The 23802-nt window shown below is 43.0% G+C and overlaps 1 protein-coding gene across 1 annotated transcript in view; it reads left to right on the top strand.

Annotated features, from left to right (window-relative positions):
• The window catches only part of AGBL1 (AGBL carboxypeptidase 1), a 661016-nt gene that overhangs the window by 300618 nt on the left and 336596 nt on the right, over positions 1-23802 (top strand). Inside the window, exon 17 of the mRNA XM_059418473.1 lies at positions 10156-10285. Coding sequence (XP_059274456.1) covers positions 10156-10285 — 130 coding nt within the window. The remainder of the gene's footprint in view (positions 1-10155; positions 10286-23802) is intronic.

The following is a 23802-nucleotide window of genomic DNA, read 5'->3' as shown; positions in this document are numbered from 1 at the left end:
TGATGTTAAGGACTGCAGCACATTCAATAAACATACAAATTGGTTTTTCCTCCAGCGATTTATAATGTATATACGTCCTTCACTTAAGTGAAAGCTTAGGACAGTATTTGATGGTGATGCAAATATGAATGCTATGAAGAATTGCTCTTAAAAATCCAAATATTTATTGATCAGGAAATGTGTACTAACCATTTCGTGCTAAGTGTCTTCCATGCGTCACATCACTTAATTCTGAGGAAAAAAGGAAAGAAAACCCTGTGAGTTATCTACTAATTTTATCCTCAGGTAAAGATTGAGAGTCAGGGTCATTTCTTACCTGACATTGAGGAGTCTTTCATTAAGTGAAGTAAGTTATTTGGCCAACTTTACATAGTAAGGGGTAAGAACCAGACTTGAATGAACAGTCCGACTTCCGGGACTAGACCCATAAACTCTTCACCATTTTGTTTTCCTAAGGGATTTCAGAGGTTAGAGTAAGTGCTATGGATTGAAGTAGTCAAATTAAGACTCACGGAAGAGGCAGGGCTTGGGAAGTTCTCTGAAAGAGGGTTAGACTAAAAAAGAGAAAAAAATAATCAGATTTCAGACATGGTTCTGTGAGCAGTTGAGAGGATTTAATGGGTTGGCGAGCACAAAGTGTTGTGGGAACAACCAGGAAATCTGGCTTGCCTGTCACCGTGGGTTTCGGTTGGGCGGTAATAAGAGGTTAAGTTGGATTAGTGAGCTGAAACCAGTTTGTAGATCTTGAATGCCAGCCAAAGTGGTTTACACATCCTCTTTGAGGTAATGGGAAGCCATTGAAAGAATTTGGATATCATTTTGGAATTATGTCAAATTGGGAGAGAAACATGATGAGAGATAGGAGAGGAGAAAGCCAGTGGGGAGGCCATGGCTGCAATTCAGGTAGGTGATAAATCTTGGACAATTTCTCTTCTTATGAATCTGTGTTTCAAAAAAATAAAACTGTACAGCCCACCTCCCTCCTCCCCTCCCCCCTTGTGTAGCTCCCTCTTTCTTTCTCTTTTCTTTTGAAAGTTTTTTTTCTAAAATTACAGGTTTTTAAAGGAGAAAATCACCTTGGATAGAGATCATGTGTCCTAATCTTTTTTTTTTCTTTTAACTTGACTGAGCCAAGCAAAATTAAGAAACTTGCCTAAGATCGCATGGTAACAAGTGTCAAAGCCAAGACTAAAATAAAATTTGTTTTCTGACTTTCTCTTCAGCACTGTAAGTGTTATCATTCCTTTCTCCACTTTCTCTTGCCAGGACTTCAAGGAAAAGGAACTCCAGTGTTCCCAGATAGTTCTCTCGCATTTCTTTTAACCCAGGATGTTCTTGGTGATCCTATTGCTTTTAGGAGATAAAGTTAATGTTTCCCAGCTACTGAAACTGACTTATAAGAAGTCATGATTTATAAGAAGTACATGTTTGGTCATTCAGTTGATCAAAATATGTTTCTCATATGTATTTGGTTTTTGTCCAGAGTTTCTGGCTCCGACAGCCCTGATAATTTCCTGTGATATGGGCTATATCTTGTTATAGCGTATCTTGTTATGTTAATGGACATGACTTTTGGACCCCACTCAGTGGCAGAGACTGATTGCCAGGAGAACCAGTCATGTGATTAGAGGATTGTAACTTAGAGTCTTATCCCCAGACCTCAGTGGAGGGAAAAGGGGCTGAAGGTTGAATCAGGCAACGGGCAAAGACTTAGTTAATTATGACCCTGCCTTGAAGCTTCCGTAGAGATTTCCAGGGATTGTTGGCCGACTGGCCTCAGAACTGTTAGCTGACCCTCCAGGTTAGTGAGCCTGTGGAGGCTAGAGAGGGCGGTGCCTTGGAGAAGGCCAGGAAGCTCTGTGCCCTTTCTCCATACCTTACCCTCTACGTCTCTTCATCTGGGTCTTATTTGTATCCTTTATCATATCCTTAATAAACTTGTAAACACAAGTGTTTCTCTGAGTTCTGTGAGCCCCTGTAGCAAATTAATCAAGCCTAAGGAGGAAGTCATTGGAACCTCCAGTCTGTAACTGGTAGGTCAGAAGCACAGGGAAGCCTGAGGCATGGGGGTGGGGGGGTATCTTGTAGGACTGTGGAATCTGATGCTATCTCTAGGTAGTGTCAGAACTGAGGTGAATTCTCAGATACCTTCTGGCCTTCTGAGAATTGCTTGGTGTTTTGTCTGGGGGAAACGCTCCCTTCTCTCCAGGTCAGAATTAGGTCCAGGAACCCATAAAGACCAATCAGCAGAAATAATTTTTTTACATCTGTTTTCCTTGCCTCAAGAGACTCATCTGGATTTTATTATACACCAGAGTTAAACACAGTGACATCCTCTGGAGAAAACAGAGAATCACCTTTCTGGCTACCTCTCCTAGCTAGCAGGGAAGGGAGGAGTTGTTATTCCCTGGAGATAACTTTTGGCTTGATGAACTCATCAGGGAGATGTAAATGCATGGTCTGCTTTCTGGTCCATAAGGAAAAATGACCTTAAACTGAAATAAGTCTCTGAGGCGTAGAAAAAGAGAAAAAGTAAAGAGCTACGAATTCTTTCCATGCAGGAAGAGAAACCTGGGGTGTTATTTAATCTCCTGGCCCACTAAAGAACCCTAATTTCTGAGCGTCCTTGGGAGGTCTCAGCTCTAAACTTCTTCATCAACTCTTGCATTTAGGAAAAGAGAATAGAACTCCCACAGCCATTTTATTTTTTTTAAAAAATTATTTTTCTCAGTGGTAATGGTTTTGAGCTTTACATGGAATTTTTTCATCAAAGGTTTCTCCCGAACAAGGAAAGTACAGTGACTTTTAATCCAAAGCAGACAGCAGCAGTACAGAGGCCCCTGCCAAGAGAGAGATGATAGGAAAAATCAATATCCCATAATTAAATCTGTTGAATTGACAGTGAAAAAAAAAAAAAGTCACAGTTTTAATTTAGATATTGGCTGCCCAGAGAAGAAAGATTCTGACAGCGGTAAAATGGAGAGTTGGGTTTCATTTATTCCTTAGATGATGATGATGAGTTCCCCACCACATGCTGATCAGCATGCTGAGTTGGGGCTAAGACATTAACAGAACAAGATGTACCCGATGTCTGCCTTGTGCTGCGCCTCGATGATAACCCTTAGACTACATTCTTAGGAGGGCATGTTCACTGCCGTATTCGTCAGGAGAAGAGTAGTATCTGACGTGTAGAAGATGTTGTGATAAATATTTGATGAATTAATGACTATGTTTTGATACAATACTTTTCTCTTTTGAATATAACTTTATACCTTATCCTAACTTGTCAAGTAGGCAGTGTCCATCAATCCTTCTTTTCTTTTTTTTTAAATTTTTTTTTAAAGATGTTATTTATCTATTTGACAGAGAAACACAGCAAGAGAGGAAACACAAGCAGAGGGAGTGGGAGAGGGAGAAGCAGGCTTCCTGCTGAGCAGGGAGCCTGGTGAGGGGCTCGATCCCGGGACCCCGGGATCATGACCTGAGCCAAAGGCAGATGCTTAACAACTGAGCCACCCAGGCACCCCAATCCTTATTTTCTTGATTGTCTTTGTCAGGAAATGAGTGTTAAATTTATTTTTTTAAAGGATTTTTTTTTTCTTTTTAAACATGAGGGAGATAATCATTAGCTCTTGGTTTTTAAATTTTTTTCTTTTATAATTTCCCACTCTCACACCTTTTGGCAAAGACTGTTAATGGATTTTAAATCTCAGAAATTAAAGAAATCCTTCTTACTCACACCTGTTAAGTAATGTGATGTGGTCCAAAAGGCGAGCCAGTTGTAATAGGTGAATTCTGGGGGTTGTTGGTCCGCTGGTCTCAGAACTGTTGGCAGAGGCTAAGGTTTGCTGTTGATGTGCATGTGTTTGACAAATCCTTCCCAGATACTTGATATCAAGACACAGCTTTAGAAACCTCAACCTTGGTATTAACTGTTTCAGTGGAAGTGATACCTATTTTTATGGAATCACTTGTATATGGGATCAAATGCTGTGTAGATAAGTGAATTAACTGGTTATGTATTCTTTTTTTTTAAGATTATTATTTATTTGACAGAGAGAGATCACAAAGGCAGAGAAGCAGGCAGAGAGAGGAAGGGAAGCAGGCTCCCTGCTGAGCAGAGGGGCTCAATCTCAGGAGCCTGGGATCATGACCCAAGCCAAAGGCAGAGGCTTTCACCCACTGAGCCACCCAGGTGCCCCTGGTTATCTATTCTTGATTTAGACAAGTGATATTATGAGGCTCACTCTGTTTGCCAGTCTGGCCCACCCCTTAATTTGGTATGATTTCATATTTTTTTAAAAATTTTTAAAAAAGATTATTTATCTATCTATTTATGTATTTAGAGAACATGCCTGCATGTGCAGTAAGTAGGGGGAGGCGCAGAAGGAGAGAGGGAGAGAGAATCTCAAGCAGACTCTGCTTTGTGCGGAGATTATGACCTGAGCTGAAATCAAGAGTTGGAAGCTTAACCGACTGACCCACACAGGTGCCGCTACCCTGGTCTGATTTCAGCTGAACTTGTCCTCCCCTTGTTACCTTTTAAATTGTTCCTTTGGGTGTTTGAATAGTATTATGAAACCAGACTTGTCAAAATAAGCTAGAGAAAACACATTTTCATTTTAATTCTGTATTGGTTTGCAAATGAAATCATGTGAAAGTGATATAAGACTGGGGAAAGTGGAGTGGTGGGGGGAGGCGCATCCAGACTTTTGGCGCTGGGGCTGCTCCTGGTGAGATGCTAGCATGTGATCCAGGTTCCTGAAATTGTGGGCATTGTAGACCTTTATAACATACCTGAGTTCCGTGTGAGTGTTAATTTTCTTTCTTTCCTCAAGTTTTGGTAGAAAACACTGCTTCTCACACTAAGTATGCCTACAGATTCCTTGGGGGGAGGGGTCTTGTTAAAATGCAGATTCTGGGGTAGGACCCAAATTTCTGCATCTCTAACAAGCTCCCAGGTTGGTGACCGTACTTGGAGAAACAAGGACATAAAGACCCAACTGGTTTGGATTTGGACTAACGTAGGTTCAAGGGTCGACTGTGTATAACTTTCTTCTTGAAGAAGTTGACATTTGAACCCAGGTCAGTTCACCTGGACCATCTTTTGGAGACTTCAAGTTCTCCTGTGCCTCGGCTCTGGGATGGTCAGACCTTTAGGGATGCACTGCTGGGTGTCAGAGGTGTTGAGGCACACCTAAGTTTAGTCTCTTCTGTTCCCCTGCTCTCTGGATTGTTGACTCTGAGCATTTTGCATGACAAAAAAATACCCTATGCTAACATGTCCTTGGCAACTCTGATCGTCTACAGCTTCACAGCAACCATGTTCTTCAGATGAAGCTGCCGTTGGTTTTCCCTTTTTCTCTAGCCAAGCAGCGTTTATTTAGAAAGCTCTGGGTGCAGTGTCTGGCTGATAGTGCCTCATGCTGTTCTGCCTTATTCCTGAAGCTTCCATGCGTCTCTTTACCTTTATAAATATTCTCCTCTTGCATCCATGCTGCCTCCTGTTACTCGGATGTGCAGGGAATGGTGAAGATGTTTGCTAAGTCTCCAACACACGGCTTCTCTTCAGCTGGCTCTGCTGGGGGCCATGGAGATGATCAAGCCAGACGTCATTCATTCAGTCTGATGGGCCCCGTCTCTCCATTTATCAGTCACGGATGGTTGAGGGATTTTTGAATCATTTTACCTGACCGAAGTTAGATAGGTTCTCATTTAAGAAGAGAATTGCTTTTCCTCCTTCTCTCTGACTTGTGGTCCTTTCTGTGTATTAGGGGTCTTGGTTGTTCAGTCAAGACTCTTAGCTATATTACTTGTTTCCCTGTCTCTGGCCAGGGTGATCCCTATTCTTAGCACATAGGAAAATATGTAATTAATGTTAAAAGAATGAATTCTAGTGACGCCATTTGCCTTTTGGTTGTTTGACTTTTGAGACCATTCTTTATCTGGGGTGCCATGCTCCCAATCAGTGACCTCTTAGGACTATTGCCACTGGTTCCCTGTTTATTTATTTTTTTATTTATATTTTTAAAGATTTTATTAATTTATTTGACAGAGAGAGATCACAAGGAGGCAGAGAGGCAGCAGAGAGAGAGAGAGAAACAGACTCCCCGCTGAACAGAGAGCCTGTTGCTGGGCTCAATCCCAGGACCCTGAGACCATGACCTGAGCCAAAGGCAGAGGCTTTAACCCACTGAGCCACCCAGGCGCCCTGATTCCCTATTGAATAGCTTCAGCTGAGATGCTTGTGTTTGACCATATTTTCAGGAGATCGGAGGCCTTTTTTCCCCCATAGGAAAAAGTATGGCCTACCAAACACCACAGGTTTAAGACTTCCTGGACACAGGATGTTAATGCCTGAAAAAACAGGTGCCGAACATGTATGTAAAAGCAGTAAGTGGTAGAAACAGGCAGGCTGGTGGGAAGGTACACGTCCCACCTAAAACATTCAAAGTCAGTGTGAAACAGGGCAAATTTTGGCCCACATCCTACCTTGGAAACACCTTTCAGAATTTGAGATCTGGCTTTGAGGGGACCAACTGCTCCAGATTTCCGGAAACTGAGGGGTTCTCGGGGAGGTAGCATTTTCAGAGCTAAAACTGAAACGTTCCTGGACAAACCAGATGGTTTTTCACCCAAGCTCTAGCATGTTCAGTGCATATGAGCATTGTCTTAAACTAGACTGTAGTTAAACTAAAGCTTTAAATATAGGGAAGACTTGTTGGATCAATTAGTGTCACCTATTAGAACCATAAAGAAGTGTTTCTTCTTTTTTTTTTTTTTTCTTTTTCCTCTGTAAGTTTGCAGTTTTCAAAAAGTAGCAATGCTCACTCTTTTATTCTTATAAGCAAAGCAGGACTTTAAACTCTATTTGAGGGATGACCCCTTTTCAGAAATTAGAGGCACTGAATTTATTGCCAGCCAGTCATAGCTGCCCATCTGCTAATTCTCTCCACATAGTGGGAGCAGCTGTCATTTCAGAAACGCTACAGTAGATAATAAGATTGGGTACGTTTCATCTTCAAATGCTTAAAACAAATCTCTGGGAAGAACAGCGGTAGTTTCTCTGACTGCATGAATCTCTGATATTATTAACACAAAATGCCAAATGGATTTGGAGATTGGAAGCAAATGGATTTGCTTTAAAAGGAAAAGCACTCAAGTTACGTGTAGTACATATTGTGATAATCTGCGCTTGCATAGATACAGGGACTGCTGTAGCAATAGGCAGACCCAGAGATACTCTCCAAATCATAGCCATGCAGAGAGCCCTGAGTACAAATACAAACACATGGGCTTCCAAATCCACACAACCTATGGGTACAAAGGGAATGAATGCATCGCTCTCTCCATACCCTGCACAACAAAATTTACCCAAAGATGATGGCTTTCCTCCATCTTACATGGGTCATTTCTCCAAATCCACATAATTAGATAATCTCAGATGCCATCCACCAGCCCCCTCTGCACTGTTTAACAGCCTGAAGTCCAATTAAAAATTTACATTGTTACTGCCTCAGAATTTTTTTTCTTTTCTTTTTAGTCTCATAGCTTCCACCTCTAAGTCTGCTCAAGTGAGCTGGTCATTGGACCACAGCCTCTTGTTTGGGGTTCCTAGCCAATAGGATCCCTTCCAATCAACCTGTATAGAGCTCCTTCATTATTCTACATAATGAAAAAAAATTAGGGTGAGGTGAGCAACCAATGAACGTTGCTCATGTGTTGCTGTGCATCCCTGAGCCTTCTAGATGGGGACAAAGATGTAAATTTAGATAGAGATGGGGATGCGCATATGGATATAGGTATGGGCATGACCTAAAGAGAGGCACAGGTAGAGAGAGAGTTCTGTAGATATTTCCCCATGGAAATATCATTTCATTTGATCTTCAGCATAATTCGGGGAAGTGGGCTACACATATTTTTATATTTTTTGCCTATGAGGCTGTTGACTCTCAAAGAGAATCCCAAATCCCATATCCAGCGATAGGACTGTGAGTTGGGAGTCGTCCTCTTAACCCTAATCCAGGGCTTATTGTGACTGCAACACAAGCTTTACTTTTTTCTACTTTTGCTGTGAGCATTTTCTCATGTAGACATTGTCCCCACACATGTTCTCCACAGAGTCATTGTCCGCACACATGTTCTCCAAGGAGCACATGGAAAGAGAGAGTTGACATGGAAGTGATGGTTACTGGATATATACATTGCCTGCATTTTCATTTATACAGATGGAAGTGCTTTTAAAGGGTCTTACTGATTTCATCACTTTTGATGTTACTAAGAAAAAACACAAATCCCCAGTGTTGATGAGAAACCAGGTCCAGGCAAGGAGAATCACAGAGCGGTTCGTATCCCAGGGCTCAGGGATGTTGTGCCTGCGAGTACCTTGATTTGAGAAAAGAAATTCATTTAAACACAGCAAATACGCTCAGGACCAAGTCTGGGACAACTGCTTCTTTCCGCTGCTATCACTGTTCAAGATCTCCTTTATGTCTTACCTCCATCCCTGGTCGCCAGGCAGAACAGATAAACCCTATTTCTAGATGCCATTGCTATTAAAAAGAGGGAGGGAGAAAAAAAAATAGCAAGAAAAGGACAAAAAAATCACAAAAGAAGGTGAAAAAAACCTACTATTTCTCAAGTCAAAATATTTTAATGGTGAGATCAGGATAAATGATTAATCTAAAGATTTTTAGTTTCTAACGATCTGTAAGAGGAGGCTGACAAGCACCAAGAAACTAATATTTAAAGATAATTTCAGAAACACGAAGACGAGAAAGTGGTGAAAGAAGGAGGCTGAACCTTTTTCCTTCCACCTCCAAGATTTATTGAAAATAGTGATTAAAAAAAAAAAAAAAACCACAGAAAACGTATCTGGTTCTATATTTAAGTGCTAGTGCATTTATTCCTTCCAAATTATTTACCGAATACTGATTTTAGCAGTTACTATATTAGGGTTTTGATGGTAACAAAGCACTGTTCCGGCCCCCAGGAGGCTCACCGTCCAAGGAAAGAGAGGTAAAAATAACTAAATAACAGTAAAACCCCGCCCAAAGTGGTTTATGAGAAACTGATTAAGGGGAACTCGGGCAGGTCTTGTAACTAATAGGAGCAGAAGGGAGTGGCCTGGCAAAGGGACAGCGGACAGGGTTGCTCTGAGGGATCTGTGACCTGTTGGAAAGACCTGATGTGCGGAAGGACTAGGGCTGCAGGAGATGTGGCCTGGGCGTGGGGGATGCCGGGCTGCCTCCCCTCCATTCGTGGTGGCTCTCCCATTAGCTCTCCTGAGTAAATAGCATCGTCGCAGGCCTGCTGGGGGCCTCCCCGAGCTTGGGCTGGCTGCACTTGGTCGTTTCAGAGCATCTCTTTTTTTGGATGACCTGACAGCTCAGCGTCTTGGCTTCCCCCTGAATCACCAGCCGCGCTCTCATAACGAGCTGCGTCGACTTTGTAAAGTGACTTGATGCTTTCCAGTGTGGACATCTCCGTTTCCCAAAGGAGGGGACGGATGACTCCGCTCATGTGTCATGATGTCTTCGCAAAAGATACCCGGGCTCTCTGGGTAAAGGTCAAGTGTGCAGCGCCACGTGTATGGATAAGACGGGAGAAAGAGCTGTATGCTTTCTCAGAGGCAAACAGCCCTGGGCATGCAGCGTAGCTCTTAATTATGGGATCTTGGGCCATTTTTGTAATCATTTTGAAATTCTAGTCTCTTCACTGGGATGCAGTACTATCTACCTGGCAGACTTATTGGACCAGCCGGAAATAGTGTATATAACGCACCCGGCGTGACAGTTTGAGCTCAACTTAATTATTTGTAGAATTGAAGGTCCCAGAGCCCAGAAAAATGTATCGAACTCATTCTCTGTAGATGCATGTAACGGGGAACTATCATTACCCAAACTTTGTCCTGAAACGGCGATAACCCAGTAGCAAGTCAAATATGGCTCCCATTTCTTTTTGGGGCCTGGGAATAATCCCAACCCTTGGGGAGCTTGAATGACAGATCCGCAGCTTTCTGGACATCTGCAATGGATGCCAATTGGGCAGAAGTCAGAGGGACGCGGGATTCATTAGTTTGTCTTGTCGAGCTCTATTTTCTCGAGTTATTTTCTTCTCGACGAGTATTTATTTGCTCCTTGTTTGTTCCCGCAGCCACAGATGCTCACTGAAAGGGGAGGATTTGAACAGACAGTGGCTCTCTCCCAGCGCTCGTCTCCAGCCAACGATCTACCACGCCAAAGGGCTCCTGTACTACCTGAGCAGTGTTGGCCGAAGTCCCAGGGTGAGTCACTTCCTTCTGCCTCCACACTCTTGGCTGGTTCCTTCCATCTTTCACGAGGAAGCTTACTTTCTGTCAAGGAAAGAAACCCAGATACAAGCCAAAGACCTATGTGTGACAGGCTTTAATGGGGGGATGTATTAATTTCCTAGGGCTGCCATAATAAAGCACCACAGACTGAGTACCTTGAAGCAGAACAGAAACACATTCTCTCACTTTTCTGGAAGCTAGACATCTAAGATCAGGACATCAGCCAGCCATGATATCTCCAAAGGCTCTAGGGAAAACCCTCCATGCCTATTCCTGGCTTCAGCTGATTGCTGGGGGGTCCCGAGTATCCTTTGGCTTGTGGCAGCCAGTCTCAACCCTCTACCATCCTGTGTGTGTGTCTGTGTGTGTGTCTTCGTGTCTGTGTACAGACTTCCCTCTTCTCATAAGACAGCAGTCACTGGATTGGGGTGACTTCATTAGGGGCCACCACAGTGAGTAAGGCCTCATCTGAACTCGATTTCCTCTTCAAAGACTTGTCTCTAAATGAGGTCCCATTCACAGGCACTGAGAATAGAGCTTCAACATGCTTTTTATTTTTTGGGGCGGGGGGACACAGTTTAATCCACAATAGTGGAAAACATTGGTTCAACACCCGTTGGTAAGAGGTGTACAAAAATTGCATTTTATCCCATTTTCTATGTCTTTATTTTTCTGGGTTTTAAGTTATTGGTCAACAAAGAATATGTATCTAATAAGTAGTGTTTGGAAGAAATGCTCTCGATGTTCATATTCATGTTCAAGTAGTACTCACTCCGTTCCAGAGATGATCCTGGTACTGTCCCAGGTACTTTTATGTGTCGGGTTTAGCAACTGTACAATTGAGAGAAAACATGACGGATCGTCCACCCCCCGCCCCCACTTACTGATGGTTCCCACTTAGGATTTTTTTTTTTTTCTTTACTATCAAGTGAAGCTGATTCACGTTCAGTAGGAACCATTTTTTATATTTTGACCTTTGGTCTTTTCCCAGGCAAGAGGCACATGGTTTGATCCTCCCTTGTGCTGCTGGGCAGCGGCAGCAAACCAGAGCTCCCAGCCCGCCACAAGATCAGGAGGATGAGCAGCCTCTACCGGTACCACGTTTCGGTACCCATGCAGCCATTCTGTTGTTCAGTTTCAGTATGGTGTTCAATAAACTACATGAGATAATCAGCCCTTTATTATAAAATAGGCCTTGTGTTAGATGATTTCACCCGACTGTGTGCTAATGTAAGTGTCCTGAGTGCTGGGGGGAGGGGAGGCTAAGCTGTGTTTGGTAGGTTAGGTGTATTAAATACATTTTCAGTGTATGATATTTTCAATTGATGATGGACTTAACAGGTTGTAATTTCATCATCAATTGATGAAGGTGTGTATTTGGAACCAGAGGCCTATGCTTAGGATAAGGAAGGAAGCAATGACAGCCAAGTTAATGGTCTAAGAACAATAATTTATCAGCTACAAACTGTGAATGTATTCTCTGCAAAAGTATCGAGGGGGCATACGTCCAGACTTCAAGTGCTTGTCTAACCAAAGAACATAAAATAGTATGGGAAAGCCCACAGATGGGCCAAACAATCACCTCTCCCATTAACCACTGTCTGAACATACACTATGTGATTAAAATGGTGGCACGTTCAATGAATATTTATTGAAATATTTGGTGAGTATCTAGTATAGATTCTTACTATAGTCTCAAAAAGACTAAGGGGTCAAGTGATTTTCCTGAGATCATCAGGAGGTATATGGCAGAGTTGGCATTCAGTTCTGACCTGTTTTCTACCCTGGAACCCAGTCTATCTTTATCACATACTCTCTGAGAGAGGGTCCCCAAGACTATCCTCTGGTTCACTGATTCCCCAGGACAAACAGAACTCAGAATAGCTACTGTGCTTATAATTATAGTTTATTATGGTGAAGGGATACAGATTAAAAGCAGCAAAGGTAAAGAGTGCATAGGGCAGAACCCAGGAGAGACAATGGTAGGTTTCTAGGCATCGGCTCCCTGTGGAGCTGTATGGACAAAGCTTAATTCAGCAGTGATGTGTGGTAACATAGAGAGTATTGCCAACCAGGAAAGTTCATCTGAGCTTTGATGTCCAGGATTTTTGTTGGGGCTCAGTTATAGTAATAACCCCACATGGCTGATCTTAGATACTCCGTCTCCAGCCCCTTTAAAGGTCAAACTGACACATTATGGCCCAAGACCTTCACCATAGATTATACTGTCAGCATCAACCATCGGCATGACCCAAGGTCCTGGTAAAGAAGACAGTCTTGTCTAGAAGACTATTCTAAGAGTGTTCAAGTGATCTCTCAGGAGCCAGACCTTTCTTGGCAATGTGCAAGGTTTGAGGCAATACTTGACTACAAAGAGAACAGCCAATGTAACAATGTCCTTTCTCCTTTAAAATCCATGTTCTACACTGTGCAATGTGCAGTATTTTCATGCTAATTCTCGCCACCCCATCTAAGGAGACATTATAATCTATGTTGTCTACCCTCTAGAAGCAAGGTCATGGCCTATATAGCAGAACACCAATCTTACAATCAAGACCTGGGAAGGATGTGTTCTCCGAGAAAAGAAAACTTAGCCTCTGTGAGAAGAGAGATTACAGGGAAAGAGGTCCTTACCTGATACACATTTAAATATACACGCATTCAACCAATAACAAACAGGATTCTTCTCTACTCTGACAACCTCTAATTGAAGAGCAGAACATTTATTTTAAAGCGCGACAGGTGAATGCCTTGTTTAAAAAATATAAATAAACATTAATTAACTGTAAACATGACAGCTACAGACTTGTTTCCTGCTGGGAGCATCTGAGAGGTGGGTGAGAAACAGCTGAGTACTAAATGCTATTCAGAGTGTTACAAAACTCTCTAATGGGCTCAACATCACCTTTTAGTTCCCTGTGAGGCTGTATTTAACCAGCCGCCTGCTGACAGCAGAAGCAGTGCCACTCTTACTAGAGCCAGACCTGTCCTGGACACAGAAACTTAACCATGGTGTCCAGATTGGCTCTTGGGCTACGTGGTTATAGATTAACTGACTCTGTCCAACCTCTAGCTCATAGGAATGAAAGTATCAGGAAGCTACTTCTGGTGGCTAGGAGATATAACCTGTAGGTGGTACTCGGACATTTGCCTGTTGGTAAGTAGAATAATTTGAACTCCCAGAACCAATGAGAATGTGAGATAGTGAGAGAAAGAAGTATCCTGATACTGCCAGGGGTTGCTGAAGACCAGACAGATCATTGAGTTTGTAGACAGTATGGCAGTATTTACATATTGTTTCATCCATCCATCCATCCACCCATCCACCCATGCATCTATCCATCCATCCAATCATGCACCTACTCATCCACCCATCCACTCATTCATCCATCCATCCATCCGTCAGTCCACCCATCTACCCATCTATCCACCCATCCACTCATTCATCCACTCATCCATCTATCCGTCCATATACCCATTCACCCATCCATCCACCCATCCAGCCATTGATCTACTCATCCACCCATCCATCCACCCATCCATCCATTCATTCATTCATTCATTCATTCATTCATTCATCCACCCATCCATACATCCATTCACCCATCTAGCCATTGACCTACTCATCCACCTATCCAACCACCTACCCATCCATCCATCCATTCATTCATCCACTCATCCATACACCCATTCACCCATCCACCCACCCATCCATCTGGGCAGTCATCCATGTGTCCATTCTTCTACAGCAAGTGTGTATAATCACCAGAAAGGAAAAAGATGGTCCTTTTTTTGCACACATGGGGGAAGGTGGTTTCTGTAGTTTACTTTGTTAGAAAGTCGGGTCTGCAAAGAACCAAGAAGTACAAAATGGTAAAAACTGCAACAAAACTCCATGTGAGTTGTTGTAGGAACACAAATAAGGGGTTGAGTCATCTTCCCTCAAGGTTATGGAAAAACCAGAGAGGAGAGATGCCACGTAACCTGCACTTGAAGGATTAATAAGAGTTTTTGTTTGTTTGTTTGTCTGTTTTTATTACAGTAAAGTACATAAATATAATAGTCTTTTCCCAGAGGGTCAACAGGACTGCCTGTGATCTCTTAGATGTTCTTCCTTATGAAACTGGTGTTCTGACAAGTTTTCTGCAGTTGGGGTGATTGCAAGGGGCAAAGGAAGGAACACTTCTTATTACTTGCTGTCGTTTGATATGACACTGTCATTATAGTCTCTTTCCCATTTTGTTGAGCCCGATTTTCTGTCTCTAATTTATAAGAGAGGGTCAAAAATTCTGTTCCAGGTGTTGGATTTAAAACCCAGAAGCATAGTGAATAAGAGTATGCTCATACATTGGAATACTATTCAGTAAGAAATAAACAAGACAGAACCCAGCAGTAATGAGCTGCTGGCACATGCAATAATAGACGGACTTCAGAAGCATGTTGAGTGACATAGGATAGACACTAGGGGGTATACACTCCTCTGTTTCTACTTATGTAAAGTTCAAGATCGAGGAATCAGAATGTTGGTTGCCTCTAGCAAGGGATCCAATAATGGAGTCCAGGGGGACTTTTGAGTACAAATGTTCTATATCTCAATTAAAGAGTCACTTACACCCAAACTCATTGACTGAAAAGTCATTCGTGGTCTGTGCATGTCACTGTAGGCACATATTTACATAAATACAGAAAATTAAAGAGAAACAAATCAGAGCATAGTCACAGGGATTTGAAGCACAGCTAGGAGACAAAGGGACCTGCCCAAAATGAGGCAGACCAACATGCAGGCATGCACACAGCAGAGTGGAAAGGCTGTAGGAGAAAGATCTATTTATGAGTCAGAAATGTCCAGCCAAAGGACAAGGCATGCCAGCAGAGAAGCCCAAATAACAGACTCCACCACTATCAGCTAGTAGGAGACACTGAATCTGTTCCTCTTTGGGGAGGTCCCCACAAAGAGGTGTGGACATGGCTAGGGGGATTGGAAGAAAGCTGTGAGTCTCCCTCAGGCTCCCAAGAAGGCAGGCCAACAGCCTCTTCTAGGCTTCTGTGTTGCAGCTGGCCTGGCCCCTGTGTCTCTATGAAGAATCTGGGCTTTGGAATTAGGAGCAATATCGATTCTTCCCTCCTGGATCTCTCTATAGGAGTACGTGCTGGTAAAGGGATTTCAGTGCTCTTTGAAGAGCTCATTGATTTCCATTTACAACTTCTACAAACTAGGCCGCTTTCTGCCAAGGGACGGGGTGGGCATATTTTGGTTTTATCTTTCTCTGGGGCCCAGTGGAACAGAATTTTTAGCTACTTAAATGATTTTCCTGGTCTTATTCTGTCCCTCCGGCATATGTTTTTAGTTAATCAGCTTCTTCTAAGAGACACAAAAGGAGATTGCAGGAATGTATGGCATGTCTTTTCCTAAAACCTGAGTTCCCCAAGGCCTCAAGATACACTATACTCACTATTTATTTCCACTTTATGCCTCAGAAGTGGCAGAAGGACAAGTGTTATTTTTGCTCATTTTTGTTGATTCATGCTAAGGTACTACATCTAGAATTCCCCTCTTTTCTTGTGTAAGGATATGGTTTGGGGGGGGTACAGAATGTTCTTGGAGGTCCTGGGTGAAAAAAAATTAAATTTGATTCCATATTCTTTTATTTAAAATTGTTCCCACTGTATCAGAATACAGATTAAACAGTGCTTCTCTAAATACCAGAAACCATGTTCTGTAGATATTTTTATAGACACTAGTACTTTCACATTTAAGTGAATTGCTAAAGTTTCTTGAATAAATTTATGTTGACAAGCAGAGAAGTTTTCTTCTTTCTCCCTTGCTGGTATCTCTAATGTATCTTTTGTGTGCATCACAGGGGTGGAAATCTGGGGTTTTCTATGTGCCACGGGGAGGGTCAGTCAGATTTTTCAAAGAACTTTGAGCCAGTTCCCTCTTTGTCATATTTTTGTGAGACAGAATAAAGCTATGAGGTTGAGTGGAGGGGAAAGTAGGAGGGTAGTTCCCTAAATGAATGTGATGGTGCTTCTGCCTAGAGCTTGTGGAATGGGGAGGAGGCAAGAAATGTGTGGAGACAGGACCAGATGGGCTAATTTTGCCATAAGACTGCTGTCTACGAGGGAGGGCTACAGGTAAAAACAGACATCAGGTGAAGAAACAGGGGACTTGTGCTGCATCTGCTCAGTACACATGTTTGAGGAGGACTGGTTGGTGAGTGGAGCAAGGTAACATTGATCACAGCAAATGGCACTGGATGTAGACCTCAAAGTTCTAGTCCCAGAAAGTGGGAGTTGCCAACCATAAAGCCCAAGAGAGCCTCGGGGGCCAAGACTACTGACAGCCCTTGAAGATAGGAATGCAAATCAGGAAACTGAGGTAAGCCTTCTTACATGGAGGAAGTAAACATGGTAGTGGGTCAGCATTTTTATCCACCCTCTGGGCTTATCCAGACAACCTGGACATCCACAATGGGTCAAAAAGATTAGTCTAGGCCCCACGTCTTGGGGAAGACAAGGGTCCCAATAACCCATCTACCCTGATTGGGAGTGGTGCACAAAATGGGTAGATCAATGCTTCTACATTGAGAGCCTCAGTACCTATAACTGAGTGAGACAGAAGGCAGTGGCCTCACCCAGGCTGTCAGATCACTGGGACTGTGTCCAAACGTGACACCTGGGCTGATGCTTCTCTCCCTCCCACCTCTAAAAGTGGGGAAAAGGAACAGTTCTAACTCCTGAGGAACCTTCTGAATGCCCTTTCAGGGTATCCCCCTCACTGCTCACAGAGGTCCAGCCAGCCAGAGACAGGGAGTGGAAATTAGCCAAGGTAGGAGCTCAGAGTAAGCCCAGTAGTTCCATCTGAATATTGGTAATTGACAATCTTGTTATATTTTTCTTCATCACTGGCACGTCCGATGATTTAAAATATTTTATTGTGGAAAACCTTTAAAGCCAGACTGATCAAAGTCTGAGGTGAAACATTGCTTTGTAATGGGTGGCCATGGGCAGGCGGTTAACCTCCTTTAACTTTAGGAGAAGTGGGAACCTCATCTGAAAATTTGGATGATACCGTCCTTACAGGATGTCGATACTGAGTGTAGATGTGTGTAAAATCTTACCAGTGTGACTGATACCTATCAGGCAGTCTAGTAAATAGCAGATATTAAACTTAACATTAGTTACCGGAGACTGTTATGTCCGAGACAGAGCCACGTATTAGATTGTACGTTTCATGTTAATTTTCATGTAATTAAATTATCTTGGAAAGAAGGACAATGTAATACATAGCAATGGGATGTCAGAAAACGTCCTCCAGCATTTTATAACGTGTAATAAAGGGTCCCACTCTGGGCAGTCTCATTGCTGGTTAGTTATTGAAGCTTCTTCTGAGTTTAATGTGAAATAATCGCCCCATGCTCGCCATTGGAGGGGACCCAAGTGATCTGTAAGCAAAGGCTGCTTTTTCTAAGGCCATGTTGGAACCTTAGCCCATAGTTGCCCAATTTTAGTAAAGGTCTTTCCCTTTAGGAAAGGGAATGGAGCGTAAAATCTCCTCTTAGGAATAGATTCTGCCCAGGCCCCCTGTGGTTCGCCTCAGCCATGACTGGATGTTGCTGTCACTCAGACGAAACACTAAGGAGAAAGCATGACTGTCTGTAAAAGGTCTGGAAAATTTGGTCTTGCAGATGGGGCTCTTGGAAGACAGTTGGCTATGCCACCAATATCATTTCCCTCATAGAGATATTCCACTCGAGCTTGGGCTGAATGCCGCCTGCAAAGTATTGTGCACACGTTGGAGTCTCCAGGGCCTTTGTGAGCCTTGCTTGGCTTAATTGGAAGCATTGCTGTTCTGGGTTTCCATCACATACCCCAGAATGTGCCTTCTCACAGTTCAGCCTCACCTTCATTTTCCTGTGGCAGTGGCATAAATAATGCAGAGGTCTCACTGCTGGGAAGCGGGAATAAGACCCAGATGTCAGGAATGGAAAACACAGCAACTTAAAGCTGGCAGAGCAGTAAACACAATCAGGGATAGGTATGCTGTGGGGAGCAGGAGAATGCCTGGGTGGGGGGGGTGCATTTGAGATGGGGGTTAACCTCTTGCATAAAGGGCCCAATTAGCTTACAGAGGAACAAGAATGGGACCAAGGAATGGAGGCAAAAGGTGGGGAAGGTGCGTGAGGAGCATAGCAATGTGGCCCCAAACGATCTCTTTGTTGAGCAAGAAATGATGGAACTCACGTTTGCATGAATTAAATTAACCTTGCAATTTAGCTCAGACAAGAATTCATTGGCAAAGGTACCGGGGAGATGCAGAAGAGCCTGATTTCAAAATCGTAATCCAATCAACACCATATAGTTTGCTGATGGAGAAAGCGAGACGCAGGGGAGTCAGTTTAGCCCAGGGCAAGCAAGTTCAAAACTAACCACTCCAGCTCAAGCAAAACACAACTTAATGAAATGAAACCTCCAGATCTTCATCCCTGCCTATATTCTTTGCCTTGGGGAAAAGCACAATCATGTTGCCTGTTCACTTAAGCCAGAAATCTAGGGAGTATCCTTAACCTCTTCCTCACTTGGCCCCTAGATCCATTTTGTCTCCAACTCCTGTAGATTTTACTGCCTTCCCCTCTCACTCAACTTCCTTTCTCTCCATGCTTAAGCTTCCTTAAGTGCCACATACTTCTGCTGTATTAGCTAGGCCTTTGTCAACTCTTGGGGCCTGGTGTCCATCCCTCTAGTCTACTCTTCGAACTCCTATCCTGGTGACCTGACCATACTGCTTCTCCCGTGCAGACACTTTAATGGCTCCTTCATCACCTTCGGAGAAATGTCCAGACATCCCAGAGTGGTGTGCAGGGGTATCACTGATCTGCCCACTGCCCGCCCTAAGCCCTGAGGTCCATTCTCCTTTCCTTTCACTCTGCAGTCTTATTCTCAATGGGTGAAACTCCTCAGATCCATGATGCCTTCTTCCTCATTCCCTTGGCTTGGATGGCTCTCACCCAGTGAGACTCAAATTAGGAACACCCTTCCCTCTGCCTCGAGAATCCTAGGACCCCTACATCGCACACCCTCATGGGCACCATCATTATGGAGCACAGTGTGAATGGTACACCTGGACTTGTGCACATACCCCCTTATCTGGGTTCCCATTGACCCTGTTTCTACCTCTACTTCCATCCTCCTCTCATGGCAATATGATTTCCTCTTTACTCATGGGATCATCCGAACACAAGTTCCTGGAAAAGGCAATACAGAAATTTCACAAGTGTTTTGAAGCATTGTGACGCCTGGGTGGCTCAGTGGGTTAAACCTCTGCCTTCGGCTCAGGTCATGATCTCAAGGTCCTGGAATTGAGCCCCACATTGGGCTCTCTGCTTGGTGGGGAGCCTGCTTCCTTCTCTCTCTCTGCCTGCCTCTCTGCCTACTTGTGATCTCTCTGTCAAATAAATAAATAAAATCTTTAATAAAAAGTGTTTTGAAGCATGGATTCTGGGTTAGGACATACTGGGGCTCAGATATTTATTCACATACTTAAGCGCAGACTTGGGTGTGCCTGGAAAAGATAAGTTACTTATTTGATCTGAATTCAGTTTTCTTGGCTGCAAAATGGGGTTAATGGTAGCACCTGCTTCATCATGAGATAATGTGTATTAAGTTTTTAGTTCATTATCTGAAGCGTTATAAGTCTTCAATAAAATAACTATTGTTCTATTAAGAATAACGCTGTATTAACATTTTAATTTCTCCTGCCACAAAGCAAGCATCCGGTAAATATTTGCTGAGTCAATTGATAAATAAGCAAGATAAGACCATAGGTTAGCCCATGAATGTTCGAGTGCCACCACTGGGCACACTTCCTACCCACCTGGCACAGAATTCTACCGAAAGGAAAAATAAGTACTCCGTCTTCCTTTGGAAGGAAAAAGCTCCCTCAACAGAAATAACTTGATAATTTGTCTTATAATTACCACCTATAGTATAGAGGCATACATGTTTCTTATAATTAACAAGCATTTATTTTTAGAGATGTCATTTGAGCAAAAGCAGGACAATGTCAGCGTCTCCTCTATTTTGAGTCTCCAGAGGCCACTAGAAGTCCCAGGGCTAAGCAGGGCTCAGTCCCACAGGTGACTAGGTCTCTACTCCATCATTTACCTCAGCTTCCAGAGTCTGTCAGGATTGGGGGTGAGGGGGAAAGAAAACTCTTTTCTTCAGTTGACTTGAGCATTTAAGGGGTGCCCTGTCACCACGAAGGCAAAGCTTCTGGCTTTATTGAGAAATCTGTTGCTAAGACACAGCTTCTTCTTCTTCTTCTTTTTTTTTTTTTTTTTTGCACACTTTTCATAAGAATGGTGGGTGTTTAATTCACATAGAGACACTGAGGTGCAAAGGTTGGTGGCAAATTTGTGACAGCAGAGGATTAAAGCTCCAATGGTTCTGTTGGTTCCGTTAGCCTAGAGACTTCCAAAACATGGGCTTAGGTCCAAGGTCTCAGCATCACCAAGGACTTGCTAGAAATGCAAACTCCCGGCGCCCACCCCAGACTTACTTGAATCGCATTATTGCTGGGGAGTGGTTTACAGACTGTACTTTGGAAACTCTTCCAGGCGATTCTAACACTCCTGACACGTGAGATCCACTGCTCTCAACTCTTGACGGGACCAGAGTGGTTTTCAACCCGAGCTGCGCGTTAGAATCACTTGGAAAAGTTAAAAAAATCCCACAGTTCTGGTGTCACTGCAGACCAATTAACTAAAACTTTCTGGAGGTGGGCTCCAGGCATCGGTATTTTTATAATCTCAGGAGACTTTAGTGCAGAGACAGGATGGAGAAACACTGGCCTAGGGGATCTGTTGGTTAGAAGTAACAGCGTCTTGCTCAAAGTAGCCCAAATAGGAAGATAGAGAGTTTTGAAGGAAAGAAGTCCTGTATTCTTAGAGCAATGGAAAGCACCAGGAGCCCGCACTGTTGTTCCCATCTCTCATGTTTTTCTTTCAACCCCCATGTTTTCTGTGTTCTGCTTTTCTCTGAGCCTTTGCTTGATTACCCCACTCTTTAGGGAACGACTTTCTCTGCTCATTCACTGTTTCTTTGCTTTTGCTTTGTGTCCTGTGTGGGATGTGACTTGTCATTGAACTGACTCCCTCCTCCCAAATCTGCTGATCATTTTGGCTCTGGCACCCAGAGCTCAGTGATCTCTAGACGCTGGGGAGATTTATTTTCTTATCAGACTTCAACCTAAACCAAGACTAAAAGACCCCAATTAAGAAAGATAAAATTATTTTCTTGTTTTGTTGGAGAGAAAAAATACTTAAATACTTTTCTGCTAACAGGAAATTTAAAATGTAATTTAACAATCCCCCCAATGTAGTAGCAGCAGCTGTCTGTTATTGACAGTCAGGAGAAAGAGAAGGACAGGAAGGTGAACATACAGAACAATTTAGAATCCATTAGTCCTCAAAACCCTCATCTCATACATACTTGGTCTGTCCAAAAACCCACATTCTGGCTCCCGAGCAAATCAGCCCCGCTTGTTCTTCAACAAGCTTGTTTCCAGAAAATCAGTCCTGATACCTCTGATGCTTCCCTACTCCCATGGCCCATCAACAGAGCAACACAGCTTCTCAGTTCTAAGCTGCCATCAGAGAGCTGGTCTTCCTCTTTGGCCGTGGCTGGGCAGACCATTAACTCACTTGGACCTTTAGTGTTCTTTGAGGTGTGTGTGTGTTTATGGCTTTATTCGTGCACCCCGGGCATCCTGGGATGCCCTTCTGCTGTTAACAAATTCCTGTTCACGCAGTGAACTTCAGGGCTTTAATCACACACCAAAAAAATCATCATCCAGTCTAACTTCACCAACAACTTCACTGATAACCATTCGTCTGGCTTCTGCTGAAACATTTCCAGAGAACGGAAGTTTTTAAAAGCGGGACACAGCATATCAAGACAGCTATAACCATGGAGAGTTATTTCTTGCCAGCAATAGATACTCAACAACTGTTGAATTTAACATAGAGCTGGAATCTGGGTGCACATGATCTTTCCTTTTGCCTTCTCCTGCTTTCTGACAGCAAGTACATTTATTCATGTTCCCACTGGGAGAATTCGGAAATCTGTGGGTCTCCTATCAAGACCCCTTTGAGCCTTTTTTTACTTCTGGGATAAACATCTCCCATATCTTTAGTTGTTTACAGACATTCCCATTTCTCCTGGCTTTCTGGTTCCTCCTTCTTGAGGTGTCCTGGCATTTTCTAAAATGCCATACTCAGGCATGAGAAACACTCTATTAGACATAAATTGGCCAGTAGGAGGTACATTGGACTGATTGTTCTCTTAATATATGGCCTCTTTACTTCTCCATAGGCAGTTGTGATTAGATTAATTTTTGACATCTGTGGCCTCTGATTTATTCTGAATGAATTGCCATCAAAAACCTCTGGATCTCTCATTCAAAATCTACTTCTCAGCGAAACGTAAATCCTTCACTTGGGCCCTTGTTTGAATCTGATTGTAGGACATTGCATTTATTCCACTTTAAGTATTTCTATTTTTGCTAATCCTATTCTTTTTGCCACTTAACAATTTCCACTCTTACCTGTTTGCTCTGCTATTACGTACCCTCAATTCTGCATCTTAAATTTGACAAACACCTTCAGGTACCTACTCTGTGTCCTTAACTTAATATGCAACGGCTGGATTTCTAGAGACTAAGGAACCGACGTGAGGAAATAACTCTTTAAAATATTAGGATTTCTGGGGCGCCTGGGTGGCTCAGTGGGTTAAAGCCTCTGCCTTCGGCTCAGGTCACGATCCCAGAGTCCTGGGATTGAGCCCCACATCGGGCTCTCTGCTCAGTGGGGAGCCTGCTTCCTCCTCTCTCTGCCTGTCTCTCTGCCTACTTGTGATCTGTGTCTGTCAAATAAATAAAAATCTTAAAAAAAAACTAGGATTTCTGTCTCTTTTGAAACACACTATGCATAGGGATCATCTGTTAATTTTAAGAACACAGATTACTACTGCACAGCTTGATAAACTGTCTCAAAATGTATTCACCATGTAACCCCCACCAAATCAAGAAAAAGAACTTGACCAGCAATCCAGACACATCAGACAATAATACCCTGTTTCCCAAAATAAACACAACCCTAATTTCTACCACCATATTAGTTTTGCCTATTTCTGAGCATCATATAAAAGAAACCCCTGATCATGGTCCCAGGGGCCTGGGACCGAGCCTTGCATCAGGCTCCCTGCTCAGCCCCTCCCCTCCCCTGATCCCGCTCCCTCTCCACCCCCTCTCAAATAAATAAATACAACTTAAAAAAAAAAAAAAAAGAAATCCTTAGATGTACTCTTTTGTGTCTAGCTTGCTTTTATTTTTTCTCTCTGTGTTCAGCAATATTCTGTCAAATGATTTTATCACGATTAATTAATCCATTATGCTGGTTACAGTTTTAAGCTAATAAAAATAGTGCTGCTGT

The sequence above is a fragment of the Mustela nigripes genome, chromosome 13, assembly GCF_022355385.1.
Source record: "Mustela nigripes isolate SB6536 chromosome 13, MUSNIG.SB6536, whole genome shotgun sequence".
Lineage (NCBI taxonomy): Eukaryota > Metazoa > Chordata > Mammalia > Carnivora > Mustelidae > Mustela > Mustela nigripes.
This window is presented reverse-complemented; position numbering and strand designations above follow the sequence as displayed.